Source organism: Aspergillus nidulans, chromosome VIII (genome assembly GCF_000011425.1).
Source record: "Aspergillus nidulans FGSC A4 chromosome VIII".
Lineage (NCBI taxonomy): Eukaryota > Fungi > Ascomycota > Eurotiomycetes > Eurotiales > Aspergillaceae > Aspergillus > Aspergillus nidulans.
The window spans coordinates 4512853-4529225 of record NC_066264.1 but is presented as its reverse complement, the minus strand read 5'-3'; the positions used below and the strand labels follow the sequence as shown (position 1 = coordinate 4529225).

Sequence of the window (16373 nt, the reverse complement as noted above, 5' to 3'; positions counted from 1 at the left end):
TTGCAGGCCGAGGAATCTAAAACATCAAACGACGGGAAACATCCATATGCCAGAAGGAAGTACACTACATATAAGGAAAGGGAATCAACAGGCTAGAAAATGACGTCGTTGTCTTCTTGCTCTCCGAGAACGTCGGGCACGTCTGGGGTTTCAGGGGCGGCGCCTAATTGCTTCTGAGCCTCCCTCTCGCGTGCCGCTTGGATTTCAGCATCGGCTGCTGCAACGTCTCTTTGCTTCTTGCCTGAGACTTTCTTGAGTCGGTAGAACTCCTCCCTGTCGAGCTCGTCGAGTTCGGAATTGATGTCTATAGAAGTTAGCGCATGGCGAGAACAGAAACAAAGGCACTGACATTTGATGGTGTTTTCGGTGCGCGGGATGATTACATGCTCACTGTGCCCATTGCGTTAGATGAATCCATTACAACGTATAGTGTGTTGGCTCACATTGCATTAACTAAAGCTAGGTTAGCGCATATCCATATCCATTGATTGGGATGACACTCACCTCTTCGGTTAACAACCTTGATCACTTCATCCAAAATAACAAATGCCGTCTGCAAACTGGCAAGTTCCACCAGGGTTTCGACTGCGCGAGCATATGTCTCGCGGCAGCGCTGCACCTGCTGTCCTCCTTTCCCAAGACCAGTCAAGCCAAAGTCATTGATTGATTCTTCCGTATAACTCTCGAAGTGTGGTAACAATACTCCGGAAACGTTATCCTGCTTCGCTCGCACTCGAAACCGCGCCTGTTTGGCGGACTCCTGGACTTGGTAGCCGATGTCACCACCGACAGCGTAGCTCACTTCCGCAAGGGAGAATGCAGCAACCTGCATCACCCTGCCCATCTTCTGTTTGGCCTCATCAATTCGCCTGGTTATCTCTGGTATTGATTAATGCTGTTGATGCGGAGAAGTCGTCGGAAACTAGAACTAGACGGGCGTACCTCGGAAACGCCTACATAGTATCAGTATTGGGGACTTAGCAATTAGACATAGGAGGCTCACTTTGTTAAAGCCTCGCTCTTTCTTTTTAGTAAACTGTGGCCGGTCTCCGCACCTTTGAGTTTACTCTTCATCAACCCGAGCGACTGGCGGGTCGGGAAAACCGCCTCACGGCCCTATTTCAAGTACAAGTCATAAGTTATTGTCACGCTCGGATATGATAATCACACTCACCACAGCTCCGGACATTGTATAGACACCCGAAACAAAGCTCAAGTGAGGCAGGCACAAGCCACGATAGCGGTCCAAAGGCGGAGAGGGACATGATAACATCACCGGCGACAGGAAGCTTGGACCAACCCGTGGCCGCCCGCATGACATAAATCACGTGATGATGCATCTGCTAACTTCGTCGCCGAAGCGCTCCTCAATACTCGCCCAAGACGCGACGAAAAGACTTTCCCGCTCATGCCATCACGTTTCCTCGCGAATACGTGCTGACCGTGTGAGTCGGTCCCGCTCTATTGAGTGGCGCAATGCCAGGGACGCTTCTGCCCCCGAGATCCCACAGGCAACACGCAGAAATGGATCGATCGTCGGCCTCCCGGCCTGATCTATATCTAATTGTAAGTGGGTTGATTCCATGATGGAGTGTGGGGTTGCTAATCTTATGTTTGTTATTTCAGGCCGATAACGATAGCGTGTACGAGCAAGATCTTCTCCGGAATCCTGGCACCATCAAGCCATGGCTTGCGTATATCGAATATAAACAGCAAAATGGGACTCTTTACGAGCAGGCTTTCGTGGGTCGCCCTCTTGATGCGTTGATTATCAGCATACTGAACGATTTCCAGGTCATGGAACGTGCTTGTAAACAGCTCCCGAGATCCTACAAGCTTTGGAAGATGGTATCTAAAACTCTGAGTCCCCGATTGATATTTGAGTCAATTGTTAACGAATCTATAGTACTTGGAATTCCGAACAAAGCATCTGAAGAACCGCAATGCGATCAAGTATCGGGCTGAGTTTCAGAAAGTCAACACGCTATTCGAGCGTGCATTAATTTTGCTGAACAAGATGCCTCGCATATGGGAGATGTACCTAACTTTCATGCTTCAGCAACCGCTTGTCACTCAGACCAGGAGGACCTTTGATCGGGCGCTGCGAGCATTGCCCGTAACCCAACACAACCGGATTTGGAAACTCTACAAGACTTTTGCGCGCTCTGCTTCAGGTCAAACTGCCGTTAAGATCTGGGCGCGCTACATGCAAATACATCCGGAGAATGCAGAAGAGTACATCAACCTGCTTGTGGAAATGGGCCATTACACCGATGCCATCAAGCGATACATGGAGATTCTCGACAATCCGCGATTTCAGTCTCGGGAAGGAAAGAGCAACTTCCAGCTGTGGACTGAGATGGTTGACTTATTAGTTTCAAAGGCAAAGAAGATCGAAACAGGTCCTCAGACTGGCATTGATGTGGATGCTATCCTTCGCAGCGGCATTGATCGATTTGCCGACCAAAGAGGCAAATTATGGGCTGGATTGGCAACATACTGGATCACCAAAGGCAACTTCGAGAAAGCACGAGATGTTTTCGAGGAGGGCATTACGACAGTCATGACAGTTCGTGATTTCACTCTTATATTCGACTCCTATGTCGAATTCGAAGAATCTATTATAGGCAGCTTGATGGAGGCTGCAGCCGTTCGAGCCGATAATGGCAAAGCCGACGAGGAAGCCGATTTCGACCTTGATTTGCGGATGCTTAGGTTTGAGCAACTCATGGACCGGCGGCCATTCCTCGTCAATGACGTATTGCTCAGGCAGAATCCCAATAATGTCATCGAATGGGAGAAGAGAGTGGCTCTCTGGGGTGACAACAACGTCGAAATTGTCAATACATACACAGCTGCGATTGCAGCTATAAACCCAAAGAAGGCCGTTGGCAAATTTTCTGAGCTCTGGGTAAACTATGCGAAGTTCTACGAGCGCGGAGGAGACTTGGACACTGCACGTATCATTTTCGAGAAAGCTGTTAAGGTTCCTTTCAAATCAGTGAATGAGCTTGCCGAAACATGGTGTGAGTGGGCAGAGATGGAGTTGCGCAGTGAAAACTTCGATAAAGCGGTTGAGATCATGGCCAAAGCAACGCAGGCCCCCAAGAAGTCAACAGTTGACTATTTCGATGAGACTCTTTCTCCTCAACAGCGCATCCACAAGAGTTGGAAGCTGTGGAGTTTCTACGTCGATCTGGTGGAAAGTGTCTCATCGATCGAGGAGACTAAGAAAGTGTATGAAAGGATTTTCGAGCTACGCATTGCGACTCCTCAGACTGTAGTCAACTATGCCAATCTCCTCGAGGAGCACAAATACTTTGAAGAGTCATTCAAAGTATACGAGCGAGGCTTAGACCTCTTTACATATCCAGTTGCATTCGAGCTTTGGAATTTGTATTTGACCAAAGCTGTTGACCGAAAGATTGGTATTGAACGTCTGCGAGATCTCTTTGAACAAGCCCTTGACGGCTGCCCTCCAAAGTTCGCCAGACCTCTCTACCTGATGTATGGTAACCTGGAAGAAGAGCGGGGTCTGGCTCGGCACGCCATGCGAATCTATGAACGCGCCACTCGGGCAGTGTCTGACGAAGATCGGTTTGAGATGTTCGAGTTCTACATTACTAAATCAGCTTCCAACTTCGGATTACCATCTACGCGGCCAATTTATGAGCGCGCAATTGCCGCTCTGCCCGACCATGAGGCTAAAGAAATGTGCCTTAAATTCGCTGAGATGGAAAGGAGACTGGGCGAGATTGACCGTGCTCGTGCCATCTACGGACATGCATCTCAGTTCTGCGATCCCCGCACCAATGCGCCCTTCTGGCAGAAATGGGAGGCCTTTGAAGTCCAACATGGAAACGAAGATACATTTAAGGAAATGCTGCGGATCAAGAGAAGTGTTCAAGCTCAATACAAGTATGTATACCTAAATAATTACATTGAGATATCCCACGCAAGGCTAACTAAACCGCCATAGCACCGACGTCAACTTCATCGCCTCGCAAGCCATCGCCCGCAGCCAACAACGGGCTCCGGAAGGCGAAGAAGCCACAGCCGCAGCGGAGAGAGAAATGGACACCGAAACCACAGATGCCATGGCTGCCTTGGAACGACAAGCCCGTGCGCCTATCGGCTTTGTCGCTGCTAGTACCGGCCCTGAAGGCGGTAATCGTGCTCCCCCTGCAGGTCAAGGCCCCGTCGCCGCCCCAGCTAATCCCGACGCCATCGACCTCGACGACGACATGGAAGCTGACTAGGTCGATCTCTTTTTCCAAATCGATTGATATCGGGTCCCCCGTCTCATCTTTCCTGCAATCGTAAGCGCACACTCCCGCCAACGCCAAGCTGGAATCTTCAGATTTTTGTCGTATCCTGCTTCTTGAAAGCCATCTATCTGGCCATCTATCTGGCCATCTATCACCATACCATATGTACCTACGACCTCCAGCTTAGAGTTACCTCTTCTAACGGCTTGGCTCCGTACTACTCCCTAGATTTTTATATCTTCTCTACCTATGCAACACCAGGAAGTCGCGAATGCGTGTGTTATGTTATGTTGCGCTCCTTGTTTGCGCTCGCGTCTATCTATGGTGTACACCTTATCCATATCAGTTTCCTATGTTTTATTTCTTGTGCATCATCGCAATCGTGTCTTAGTATACTCAGCGAGTCAGGTCACATCACTTCTTTGGTGAAGCTGCTGATCTGCGATATTTACTTATCTCCAACGTTATGGCGTTTTGCTCATAGACGGGATGAAATACTCTCTAGGATTCGTGTAGATTACTTACAAAAGTAGTCAGTCTATTAGTTATCTTGATGCTAGTGTAGGTTCTCTGGGCATGAATTGTGTTGTTGTTGTTGTTTGGTAATAGTGAGGTGTAGATGTCAAAAATGCTGAATGAGAATGTTTGGGCATGACATGTATTCACACTTGCTTGCAAGCATTTGAACCATCAGGCCACGAATACGATAGGGTATATATCATGATCTCAGAGACGCATAAGCATTACAAGAACACGGAGAGTATATTTACATGCCTTGATCTGGTAGTGTGACCTAATGTTTCGAATCAAAAGCAAAGCTGATCCGCGCTATAAATGCCCAAAAGAGACGGAAAGGGAACGGTAAGGTCAAGTAAAAGGTGTAAAGCACATTTGCCAAAATTATCACTCCCTTTCAGGAGTATCTTGACCTTCAGCTTTTGAAGTTTCAGGAACAAGCGCCTGGTTCTCCTTTTCGTCGGCGGTATGCTCAGAGGTTGGAACGATACCGTGTGGTGGAGAATCAGACTTTGGGGACGTGACTGGTAGGTTCTCTTTAGGTGCGGGCACGTTGGGGAAGACCTCCTCGAAAAGGTCTGGCAAAAATCGCTCTAGGCGTTTCTTTGTTTCGGTCCAGATGTTTTCCTTGCTAGAGTCTTGGTGGGGTGGGACAAGGTGGCCTTGATCCGCCATGACCAAGATGATATTTTTTATGCTTTCCGGGATGGCTTCCTCCTGCAAGTAAGTTAGCTAACATCAGCAAGGAATATGAAGTCGATATTGGGAGAGGAAGAGCTTACAAGGCTGTCTCCCTGACCGCTGTTCATCATTCGGTCAAGGATATCAAGAATCTTGAGCCACAGTTCTAGCATGCCACTTGCGTTGGGGAGCTGATCGAGATAACGCAGGAAGATCTTGCAGACGAGAGTCGCTGCTTGAACTCGGGTTTCGCCCATTCCGAGAGGGTCTGAATGGAAGACTTCGGGCTTCAACAATCGTAGAATTAGGGGGAAAAGAACCTGATCAAAGATAGCTGTCCATTCTTTGTCGGTGTCAATGTCCACTGATAGAAGGGATCGTTGTAAAGTCGATATGGCGTGATGTCGTATGTCTCGACAAGGGTTGATACATTGCGAAGTAAGGGAATGGAAGATCGGCGACCAATATGCTGACCAAGCTGAATGATGTTAGAAAAGTTGATAGTAAATTGTGATGCTAGTTAGTAAAAGGGTGTGCACATACCTTCACCGTCCTCTAGATGTGACTGTTTGATCAGAATCGGAGCCCGACTAGTAAGATGGTATATAAGCCCGATAGCGGTCACGCCGCGTAAGACGACCTCATTTTCGCTAGAAGTAACAGGTCAGTCAATACTAGAAAACTGGGAGAATAAATGCCGTGACAAACCTTTGCCTTGGTTGCTTGACACCCTTTGAACGTCGCACAATCGCGTCTCGATGCCGTTCTTCAATATAACCTACACTACCCGCAGTGATAAACTCATTTGCAAGGCTCACGGCAGACTCGTAGTTGTCAGCTGTTACAATGGGAGGGTTTGAATCAATAACTGCCTTAAGAAGACTGAAGACCAGGGGCGCGGCTTCTTTGTGCTGATGCACGCGTTGTAGGATGGACCAGAAGTCAGGTGAAACGGTGATCTCATTTCGCAAAAGACTGCCGTCATGAACACATCGTGAAAGGCCCTTGACAATAGGCACCGCGACACTCTCTAGAGTATCCTGATCGAAGCTAGAAATCCCATGGAGAATGACGGGAACACGTATGAAAGGTTGGTCCTAGAAATTATCAGTATAGTGCGCATACGTTGAGCGAGTCAAGGGGCAATACGTGGCTCAACCGTAGCAGGTTCAGTAGGTAAGTCGTCACCCGAGATAACGCCAGGGAGTGAAGGTTCCTAGCATCTCGAATGAAACCTTGTAGAGAAGCCAAAAGTCCCTCACCAAGACTCTCAATCGTTTGTCGGTCGCGAAGCGTAAGAATGGCTGCCAATTCCAGAAGGTACATCATCCCGGGTTCGTATTGGCCCCGACTAGTGTCTGGTCTGGCACTCGCTCTCGTGGATGGAAGTGGCCGTTCGGGCTTGACAACAATGACCGCTGGTGCACTTTCTTCAGGCAGCTGAGCCAATAATGATTCTACGATCCTCGTCACTGTTGGTAAGGGGAGAGATCTAACCAAACAGCCTTGTAAGTACCCAAGTCGGTTTTTGTGCGGATTAGGAATCTCACCTGATATTTGAAAGGAGGTCATTGATTGAACAAGCGCTGACACAATCTACAGTGCAAAGTGTATTATCGAGCTCTTCATCTGAAGGTTCTGGAGGATCATCCGCAGCGTAGCTAGAAAGGTAAGACGTAAACGCGGATAGTAGGCCGGTATCATTGCCTCGCCCGTCTCGGTCCACAACCTGTGAAGGCGGCTGCAAAGGAATAGGAGGGATGTCGAATTCAGCGGTCAAAGTAGAATCAAAGGGCGGAATAAGGGAGTTGATGAATAGGTTCCGAAGGATCTGGATGATATGGGTCCAGCTCTGCTGGACCGAGTTCTCGTTATTCGCCAAAACACGAAAGAGGACAACCGTGGCCAATTGCGCCCTGAAATCTCGCCCGAATTTTACGGCCAGTTCGCTGACCATAACACTCTTCTTCCCAGCCTGTACTTCGGTATTGAGAGCCGTGCTAGGGGGGCTATCGGTAGCAAGAGTGCTGATGGAGGCAAGGGAAAAAATGATGCGGTCGAACGCCTCTGTCAACCCATAGCGGGCAACTATTTGAGCACATTGGTCAAATCCCATGACCACGCGAGAATACACCGCATCATCTGAGGCAGACATGAAGACGTAAGATAATGTGGCGACTACAGGTTTCCAGGTAGCCGCGAACATGTCTGCGTCGAAGACGTTGGTTTGACCAACGACTAACTCTCCGGCGGAAGCTGACTTTGACAGCAACTCCCTCCACGCATAATCGAATGCGTGCTTATTATCATGTTCGTCTGGTAGTATGATTTCGTTTTGTTTAATAGAATCATAAATCTTCTCTAAGAACTCGGGGGCAAAGTCCTGGCCTGCATTCAAACCCCTTAGGTTTTTCGAGAAGTCGGCACAAGACATTCGACTCTGAGCTTTCATGTTAGGATTGTAAAGAGTGGTGTTCAGCATAATAATAGCATAAGTCAGGACAAACAGCGAGTCCTTGTCAGCAACCTCAGAAGGCTGGGCCTTCTCGATATACTTTTCACTGAATGTAGTAACAATCCGCTCAATTAAAGCTGACTCGCCGGGAAGTCGGAACGCACCAAGTAAATCTCGAAGCCCATCAACTACCGACTTGCCGGAGAAATCAAGCAGATCGACAAATGCATTGAGAAGGCCCTCGTTGGATCGTTTCGATATGAATTCTCCAAGAACTTTCTTTGACAGTCGTGTGGTTCCCCTCAAAAATCTGGCGACCTGAACAGGATCGTCGGGATTCTCAATGACACCATGGGACGTCAAATAAGCAATTGCGCCTTTAGGGTCGTCGCTGTTGAACTTCTGAGCTGCATGTACAATAATACGCTTCGTGTCTCGTTGCTTCCGCAGACGTTCATTTGACGGAAAGCCCTCTGTTACAGGTGGCTCATCAAGCCTGTCGTATATAGATTGAACATAACTCAGAAGGGCATCCAGACACAGGGGAGGAACGTTAGTGGTGCTCCATGTCGCTGAATCAGGAAATGCACTCCGGGACAGTAATCCGATCATGTCTTCACATAGATCAGCTCGATCAACCTCGCAGTCGTAGTTGACGAATAGTTCGACCATGAAGCTGGGAATACGTGCCAGTACGCCAATGCTCTCTACCATTGCTTCTCGGGTTTCTGGCTTCCTGGAGCCCCCTTCCAGTCCCAGCTTCTGTCGATCTTTCACTGGCACTGGGGTTGACCGCCCGCTGCTACTCTGCGAGGGAGGGGGCTTCACCAATTTAGGCGCCTGTGGGACTCCTTCGTAAAGGGTAGGATCAATGCCCGGTTCCCGGGGTATTTCTACCCGTGGGTGAAGACACGCGACTAGGTAGGAGAGATAGAGCTCTTGTTGGAGTTTCAATACGGAACGACAGGTTAAAATCAGCGTACCAGCTACTCTGAGAGAGCTGGTGAGAATAGCCAGGTTCTCAGAGCGGACAAGTTGGAAGAGGTGACGGCAAAGGTCGTTTTGAGCCAAGGATGCTAGGCTCGGATGTCTTGCAATCGAAGGTCCTGCAACTTCCAACGCCACGTCAATTATCCTCAAGGCCATTACTCGCATGGGGTCCGTGTGTTGTCGATTTTCTGGGTCTAGAAGGTCGATGAGCACGCGGAACAGCTCTCGGATGGAAGCCAAAGAGTAAGGGCTGACTTCCTCGCCCAGGTCATCTTCAGGGTTCGGTGGGGCAGCGACTGCGTTTCCATTCAGTGGTTGATCAGTCGAACTATCGTAGCTGGCGTGATCACGATCCGTGACCGCGGTGTCAGAGCCCATAGCCGAGGGGTGCTGAGAAGCGACTGTGGTTCCGTCCACAGAAGGGTCCATTTTCAAGTTTGTTTGTTCGGCGTCGTCTGGACGTTCCTGTGGTGAAGTCTCGTCGTCTGCAGTTGTTGAAGTGGCATCCAACACGGACAGGCGCATGAATATGACCTGGCACATATTGACCATGGCTATCTCGGCAGACCTCCGCAGCACTTCCGAGAGACGGACCTGACAACACATGCTCAGCCCCGTTTCCATCATCTCACAGACACTCTCATCTCCCAGGAGTTCGCCCTCCGGCCCCGCCAGCATGCCCTCCATCAATTTCAGGATCCTCAACAAGACAATCTCATCGGCGGCGGAATCACTGGCTTCGAACCGGCAGTGGGTGATTGCTGCAGATAGCAGCTGCATAGCCATCGAGATCCTCGGAGAGTTACGGTCGATGATCTTGTAGGAGAAGAACTTGGTCAAGGCGAGCAAAGCAAGAGAGGTGATTGCGGCGGACGTCGAAGAGGAGCGAACGACCTGGAGGAACGGGTGTAATAACGCTGGGGCGTCAAAGGTCTTGATATCTTTGCAGTCCTTGAGGTCATTCCGTAACCGAGTGAAGGCGGATATCAGAGGGTTATCCTGTATACTCTTGCCTCTCTTCCCCCTCAGACCCCACCGATTCGCGAGGGCGTGATCATCGTCCGCGGAGAGCCTCGACCTAGAGCGGGTAGGTGTAGCCCCATTGAGCGGACTGGAAGAAGGAGACAAATCACGGTCATAGACTCGAGAAACAGTACTGCTGCCGAGAATGGCCGCAACGGACGAGTGTGCCCAACGGGCATGTTTCCGCATGGCCGACGTGACCGTAATACATTCTGTGGTCACTAAGGCTACAGGGTCAACGGCAATTGGCAGAGAGGAGGAAGACATGGCGGGCAGAAGCGAGCGGCGGAGAATGGGAGTGCCCGGTAGAGGAACAAGCTCAAATCATGGCCCTGTTGATTGCGTAGTATATAGATGGTCCCAGGCCGATGTGGATGTGGACACAATTCAGCAGCTCCAAAGGCGGAGAGGGCTGTTTACCCGACTGGGATTAGCGCATTCTTTCCCAGTTAGGCTTAGCCGTTACTATTACTCAGCAATTACCGAACACATACACCAATAATGAGTACTCTAATGTTAGAGCTCAGTCGTTTGGAGTACAAGGACATGACAATGATCGCTAATGGTTCTGTGTGGATTCAGGAGAATAATTGCAAGAGTTGCGAATGATATACATAGTTTTGGCAACGAGAGATGTTGGATCAAGCATTCTGCTGAACGTGATGCTGTTACTAGTACTGTTGGGGGATCCATAGTTAAGCGGTGTGGTTCAGGTTCAGGTGTTGATAGCTTCAGTTCCCCACCCGCACCCCGTAAACAAACCCGAGAGCTGTTCCGACGTGCAGCTCCTTGCTTCAGAGTCCAATATAATCGAAATCATAATAATAATGGCCAGGAACTTGCAGTTTACCTCCCGTGCAGCTGGTCTTCTTTTCTTTTTTTCGCCGGATCCTGTTGACAAGGGCGACCACCAGCAGCAGCAGTACACGTGTTGGAAGTGGGTGCTTTCTGGTCTCGAATGGAATTACGCCAGGATGAAATTATGTTAGATCTCGAGTAGGCCAATGCAATAGATCTACTTAAGCCAGTCCTCTGTCTGGAGACTGCCTACGTACTAGTATTACTGGAAAGCCGAATGCATCAGCCAATGCTGGGTGGGCGCAAGTCATCTGGAGCTGCATCTCGACCACAACAACAAATCACCAGCTCCCAAGAACCTACTACGCCTTGCCTTCTTCTGCTCTGGTGGTCTCAGGGTCTTTTTAGGATCTTGCTCTGTTTCTGTTTCAGAGAAGAGGGTGTGCTAGTGACTGTTTTTCTACACTCCTTCGTTTCTTCTCCTCATTCTCCTCATTCTAATTGCCACCCTCGTCGGCCTCGATGGAGGGGCTCTCTTTCGGCTTCCGTCGCATTGACCGTTCGCTCACTCGTTGACTCTTTCCTTCTCGTCAGGCCTATCGGCTATAATATTTACACCACCCTTCTCTATCATGTCACTCATCGATTTCCTATGTTTCTAGTTTTCTAGTTTTCGAACCTTGGATGTGTCTCGTCTTCGTCGCTCTCTCCTCACAGCTGACCTTCGGGCTGCCTTCCAGGTGGTACCTTGGCCCTTCCAGCAGTCGAGCTTCCAGCTCAACGATTCAGTTCCTTCCCTCGCTTTTCCTGAGCCAGCTCTTTTATAAATACTCAATTTAATACTCGATCCATCGCTCTTTCCCGCTCGGTCTCGACGTGTCGCGCGCGCCGTCTACCTTCCTTGCCCGCCATGGCTACCACTTCGTGTGCCCCCTCGGACCTGCCTCTCGAACAACTCAGCCTGTACCATGTCTCAGACCCTTCGTTATCGTCCGTATTCGTGTTCTACGGGCCCGTCTCTACCGCAAATGCAACCGTGAGCAGCTCGCGCATCCAGGCGCATATACTGACGCCCGCCGGCTTTCAAAGCTACCCGCGCATCACGATCTCCCCCGCAGCACCACTGTATGCGGCCGTCAACTATTTACCCCGAGATAAACAGGGCGATGAAGTCTGTCGTGGTCTTGCTGTCAGTATGCTGAAGTACTTCGCTGAGTTGTCGGATCCAGCAAAGGAGTGCTTGCAGGCTCTCGCTCGTGCGAGGAAACCCGAAGGACAGATCCCCAAGATGTTCGATGAAATGCACGCAGCTGATTTAGCGAATCGCATGGTCAAGGTGGAGAATACTACGGAGGTAGTGCGTGATATCCGGGGCGCGTTTCAGGAACGTAAAGTTCCGTGGGTCGATGTTGATGTGGTGCTTCCCGCGGGGACTATCCAGCCTCCCGAACCGCCAGATCATGACACCCAGGACCCGGACGAGCATGCAGATGCCGAAGAGTCTGTAGACGCTCGTTATGGAACATATTCACCTCTCATACGAGCGCTGGGAGCGCCGATGTTTTTGCCAACATCCAGGCTGAAGCGAGCCCCGTCGCAACCAACCAATGTCAGTCGATCTAAGTTTTTCTCTCAGAGTCAGAAGCAGTCTCTACGCTTGACAATGTGTGAAGTTGTGGATACGGAGGAAAGATACGTGAGCAAGCTTTATTCTCTTGTGTGCGAGGTGGCAGAGGAATTCCGCGCAAGAGCACAGGGAAAGGGGCCCTCAAGTACCAGTCCCAACGAGTCTGATTTGGCTACTCTGTTCCCTCCGTGCCTTAACGAGATTTATGATGTCAACATGGGTTTTTTGGAAGTCATTCGCAGTGTCCTGGAGGAAACGGAAAGGGATGCAATTGCCGATATCACTGAAGATACTGAGATGTCGTCTTCGGTCTCGCAACGAACAGTGGACGAAGAACGAGACGCAATCGGCGCTGTTGCTTTTGCCAATGCGCTTCTTGAGTGGTTTCCCAAGTTCTCACAGCCCTACGGAGACTATATGCGTGCTCATAACGCCTTCACTCAGACGTTGAACCTGTTCATGAGGGACAAGAATTCTAGTTTCTCCAAACGCGTGTATGAAACCGGGGAACAGAAACTGCGCTCATTACTCATGGAGCCTGTCCAACGTCTTCCGCGGTACAGTCTGCTCATTGACTCCATGACAAGTAGTCTTCCGTTGGTTCACCCCGCCGTTCGGCCGTTACTGAAAGCACGAGATATCATCAAGGACATCTGCTCACTAGATGATCCATCTTCTACAAATCACGATCAAGGCTTCAGACGACTGACAGAGTTAGTGGATGGATGGCCTTCCACAATTCTACCCACCGGGCGTCTAATAACTGCTGTGGACTTCAACGAACTGTCATCACCGTACCATCTGGACTTTGCTGATGTTGAAGCCGACTCGGGGATCATGCTCCTATATAAAAATTGCCTCGTGCTTCTCTCGAAAAATCCGGAATGTAGAATGACCGCTCGTGGGTTAATGGCCGAACTCGATAACGCGTCATCTACAGCCCCAGGCGTTGCTGGTCCACTTGCGTCTTCCGCAGAGATTCGAGTGGTGCAAGTATATGACCTTCATACGGTACGTTGTATGCAATCAACATGCGGCCGGATTCTTTTCCTTGCCCCTGCTTCAGTGACATCGAAGCCTACTCAGAATACCACTGTGGACCTACTGGCGCTGGAACCAGTCGCCATGTACGGTGGTCGTGCAGGCCGCATCGTCGAAGAGATTATCAAGGCAAAGATAGAGGGAAGATTCTCCGAAACCGAAAGAGAGAGTGGCAAATGGTCGCTCCGAAGCCCAAGTGGTACTGTTGGCAATCTCGGGATTCTAGCCTGCGTGTTCGAGGACGAACAAGGCGTAGAGATGAGCCGTCCCGCCGCGTCAAAGATCAGGGTCGTCTTTGACACACCAAGAGCGCTGTGCAGCAAAGCGCTAAGCGACTCAGATCTCGAAGTAGTCATCTCGGTGTCTCTGGTAGCCGAGGGCCAATATCGAGTGAACGTCGACTCGATAGTAGGTACCTCTTCCTCGGATATCGTGACGGTGGATAGCTTCGTTCCGGTGCTCTCAAAACGCCGTAAGTAAAGACCCCTATGGATTCAGCAGGACTTGCGATTTCTGACTGATAAAGTGTTAAATGTCCTCCAACCTTTACACGATACAAGAAATAGGCACATGGCAGAATCATTGGTTCACTCCAATTTTGCTATCATCAAATACCTCGCTGGCCATCTTGTAGCGCAATTCAAGACTACCCGTGGTTTCCGCCCTCCTTCACCGACAAAGCTGATTGCAAACCTACTGGGTGGTCATTCAAGGGAGAGTAGCACGTCAAGTTCCAAGGCACCTGGTTCAGCAACGTTACTGGGTGAATTTCCCAAGATGCCCCCTCCTCGCGCCGGACATGCACGGTCCAACACACTACCGTCATCGTTTCCCGGCAAGGAAGAGACCCCGGTCAAGGCGTCCGCGGTCGGGACGATCCCGTCAAAAGTGTCGAATAGTCCTTTCGCTGTGTTAGAGCAAACATTTGCTGCCTACGTCCTTGCGCTGCACTGCCGCAGTGGGAATATTGTGGGCCGCACTCTTCGGACAAGGGACAATGTGGATCGTTCATCGGTCAATGAGTTATACAATGTGCTTTTGGAAGACCCTGCCAAGCTTCAGGCGGCGGCAGAAGTAGCGGTTGACACGCTTTTTGTGGCCTTTGAGACGTTCATGAAAAATGCGTGGAAGGAACACATGGGACCAGTACTTGACCCTTCGGGCCTACAATTACTCCAGAGTCAATTTGATACCATGTATCCCCGTGAATTCGAGGAATGCTTTCGGAAATTCCTTGCGGATATGAGTCCTCAGAACCGCCGTGCTCTCGCTTCGCTTATTCGCCTGCTCGCCGACCTTCTGGATGCGTCTGGTAGTGACGGTGATCGTGGCGCTTTGACAGCTGCGTTTGCAGAGGTCTTGACGGTTGAAGGCGATCCAATGCAACACATTTCTTTGCTGGACAGATTAGTGGATGACTTTGACCATCTTTTCGATGAGTTCATCTCAGGCGGCTCGACACTGGAAGGTATACTGACCAGCGAGCTCACCAGAACGACCTCGCAAACGCCGGGCTCTGTCGGTTCTAATGCATCATCTTTCCGTAAGCGCTTCGGCTTTGGTATGCATCGAGAAAACTCCGGCGAGAGCAAGGTTGCTTCGATTCTGCGGACTCTCAGCAAGAACAAAGGGCCCAACGAATCTGAAGCAGGGACACAAAGGGGCTCGATGCTAGTACGCTCAAAATCAATAGATGTCGACACAAGTTTGAGCTCTCTTCTGCGCCCTGGTTCTCGCGATCGTTCTGGTGCTTCTACGTCGCAAGAAATGCTCCGGCGGCCGGGAAGCGCGCAAGAAGACCCTCAGTCAACTATGAAAGGGGTATCGGGAAGTGGCGTAGTAAGAGTTCGACGAAAGCGGAGGAGCTCACTGTCCGACTTGCGGCCAGGAACGGCATCCACAGATGTCTCGAACGTGTCGCCAAGTCAGGCACCGCGTCCCACAACTCCTGGTTCTTCTTCCACCAACGTCCAGGGTGAGCTTGTTACTCCGTCAAAGTCTGCTCGACCCAATACTAGCCATGGCTCGGGATCGACCGTCCGTAGTACATCACCCCTGAAAGGTAGTCCACCTCCAAGACTGGGCTCGCCGAATCGGCGGTCACCTGTCCGCCCAGTCACTCCAAGTCGGAAAGAGAATGTCGACCCTAAATATACCCCATCCGAGAGATCTGCCATGAACAAGATCGAAGAATCCGTCTCCCCCAGTTCAGAGCCAAAACGCAGGCCTGGGATGACTAGAACACCTGCACTGAAGGAGCGGGTGGCGCAAATTAATGGGTCGGAGACAAAGCGCCCACTGTCGTCTTCCCTGACTAAGTCACAGAGATTGCGGTTGCAAAGCCCCCAGAAGGTAAGTCTTCCTGATCCGCTTTTTTTATGCGACTAATGTGGGTATGAAGCTCCGCGATCGCCTTCAAACAGAAAAGAAGACGCAATATGTCGAGCAATCCGGCTTGAGGGACGAGCTCGAGCTAATAGGTCAGGAGCTTCGAGAATTGAGACCGTCACCAATGCGTTTACAGACAGACACGGCTGCAATCCATGGCCCTCTCGAGGACGATGGTGTCACCACTGCGGCCGTAATGACCCGCATGCGAAATCTTGAGTTGGCATTCGAAGCATTGTCGGAGGAGCTCAACAACCGAACCTCTGCGCTGGAAAAGGACCTAGAGTCTTCTTTAGTTGTTAGCGAGAAGCGGGCCAAGAAACTCGATGAGTTGTATCGCCAAGCTAGCGCCGAGAATGAAGCCCTGTATGACCGTTTCAATTTGGAGCTCAGCAAACTTGCGAGAGAAGTCCGAACCGGTGACGGGGAAGATGCACTGAAAAATCAGCTGTCTTCCGCTATGGACGAGATTGGGAGGTTGAAGAAAGAAAACTTCAGACTCAAGCGTGAAGTCGGCGGGCTTCGAGCCCAACAAGCTGCGGTGGCTTTGCTCCGGGCAAGCACTGACTGAGCCATGTTATGGCTG

General features: G+C 50.4%; 4 protein-coding genes across 4 annotated transcripts, besides 1 other annotated feature; 2 read left to right on the top strand and 2 right to left on the bottom strand.

Annotated features, from left to right (window-relative positions):
• Positions 1-16373: part of a sequence feature (contig 1.4 576..155056(-1)) that runs on past both edges of the window.
• On the bottom strand, positions 34-1207 carry ANIA_00110 (H(+)-transporting V1 sector ATPase subunit D). The gene is made up of 6 exons (XM_050611065.1): positions 1175-1207; positions 1004-1116; positions 943-953; positions 505-879; positions 350-386; positions 34-304 (listed from the first exon to the last, which is right to left on the bottom strand). Exons 1-6 carry the CDS (start codon positions 1187-1189, stop codon positions 205-207), a joined length of 651 nt encoding a protein of 216 aa, XP_050469332.1. The 5' UTR covers positions 1190-1207; the 3' UTR covers positions 34-204.
• On the top strand, positions 1525-4259 carry ANIA_00111 (mRNA splicing protein SYF1; the record flags this gene model as incomplete). Its single annotated transcript, XM_652623.1, has 4 exons — positions 1525-1566; positions 1627-1848; positions 1907-3918; positions 3980-4259. 4 exons carry the CDS (start codon positions 1525-1527, stop codon positions 4257-4259), a joined length of 2556 nt encoding a protein of 851 aa, XP_657715.1.
• Positions 5172-10200, bottom strand: ANIA_00112 (Arf family guanine nucleotide exchange factor geaA; the record flags this gene model as incomplete). The annotated part of the gene is made up of 6 exons (XM_652624.1): positions 5172-5501; positions 5567-5943; positions 6009-6115; positions 6174-6505; positions 6591-6957; positions 7016-10200. 6 exons carry the CDS (start codon positions 10198-10200, stop codon positions 5172-5174), a joined length of 4698 nt encoding a protein of 1565 aa, XP_657716.1.
• ANIA_00113 (protein bud3) lies at positions 11642-16358 on the top strand (the record flags this gene model as incomplete). Its single annotated transcript, XM_050611064.1, has 3 exons — positions 11642-13871; positions 13926-15751; positions 15801-16358. The coding sequence occupies 3 exons, from the start codon at positions 11642-11644 to the stop codon at positions 16356-16358; spliced, it is 4614 nt and encodes a 1537-aa protein (XP_050469331.1).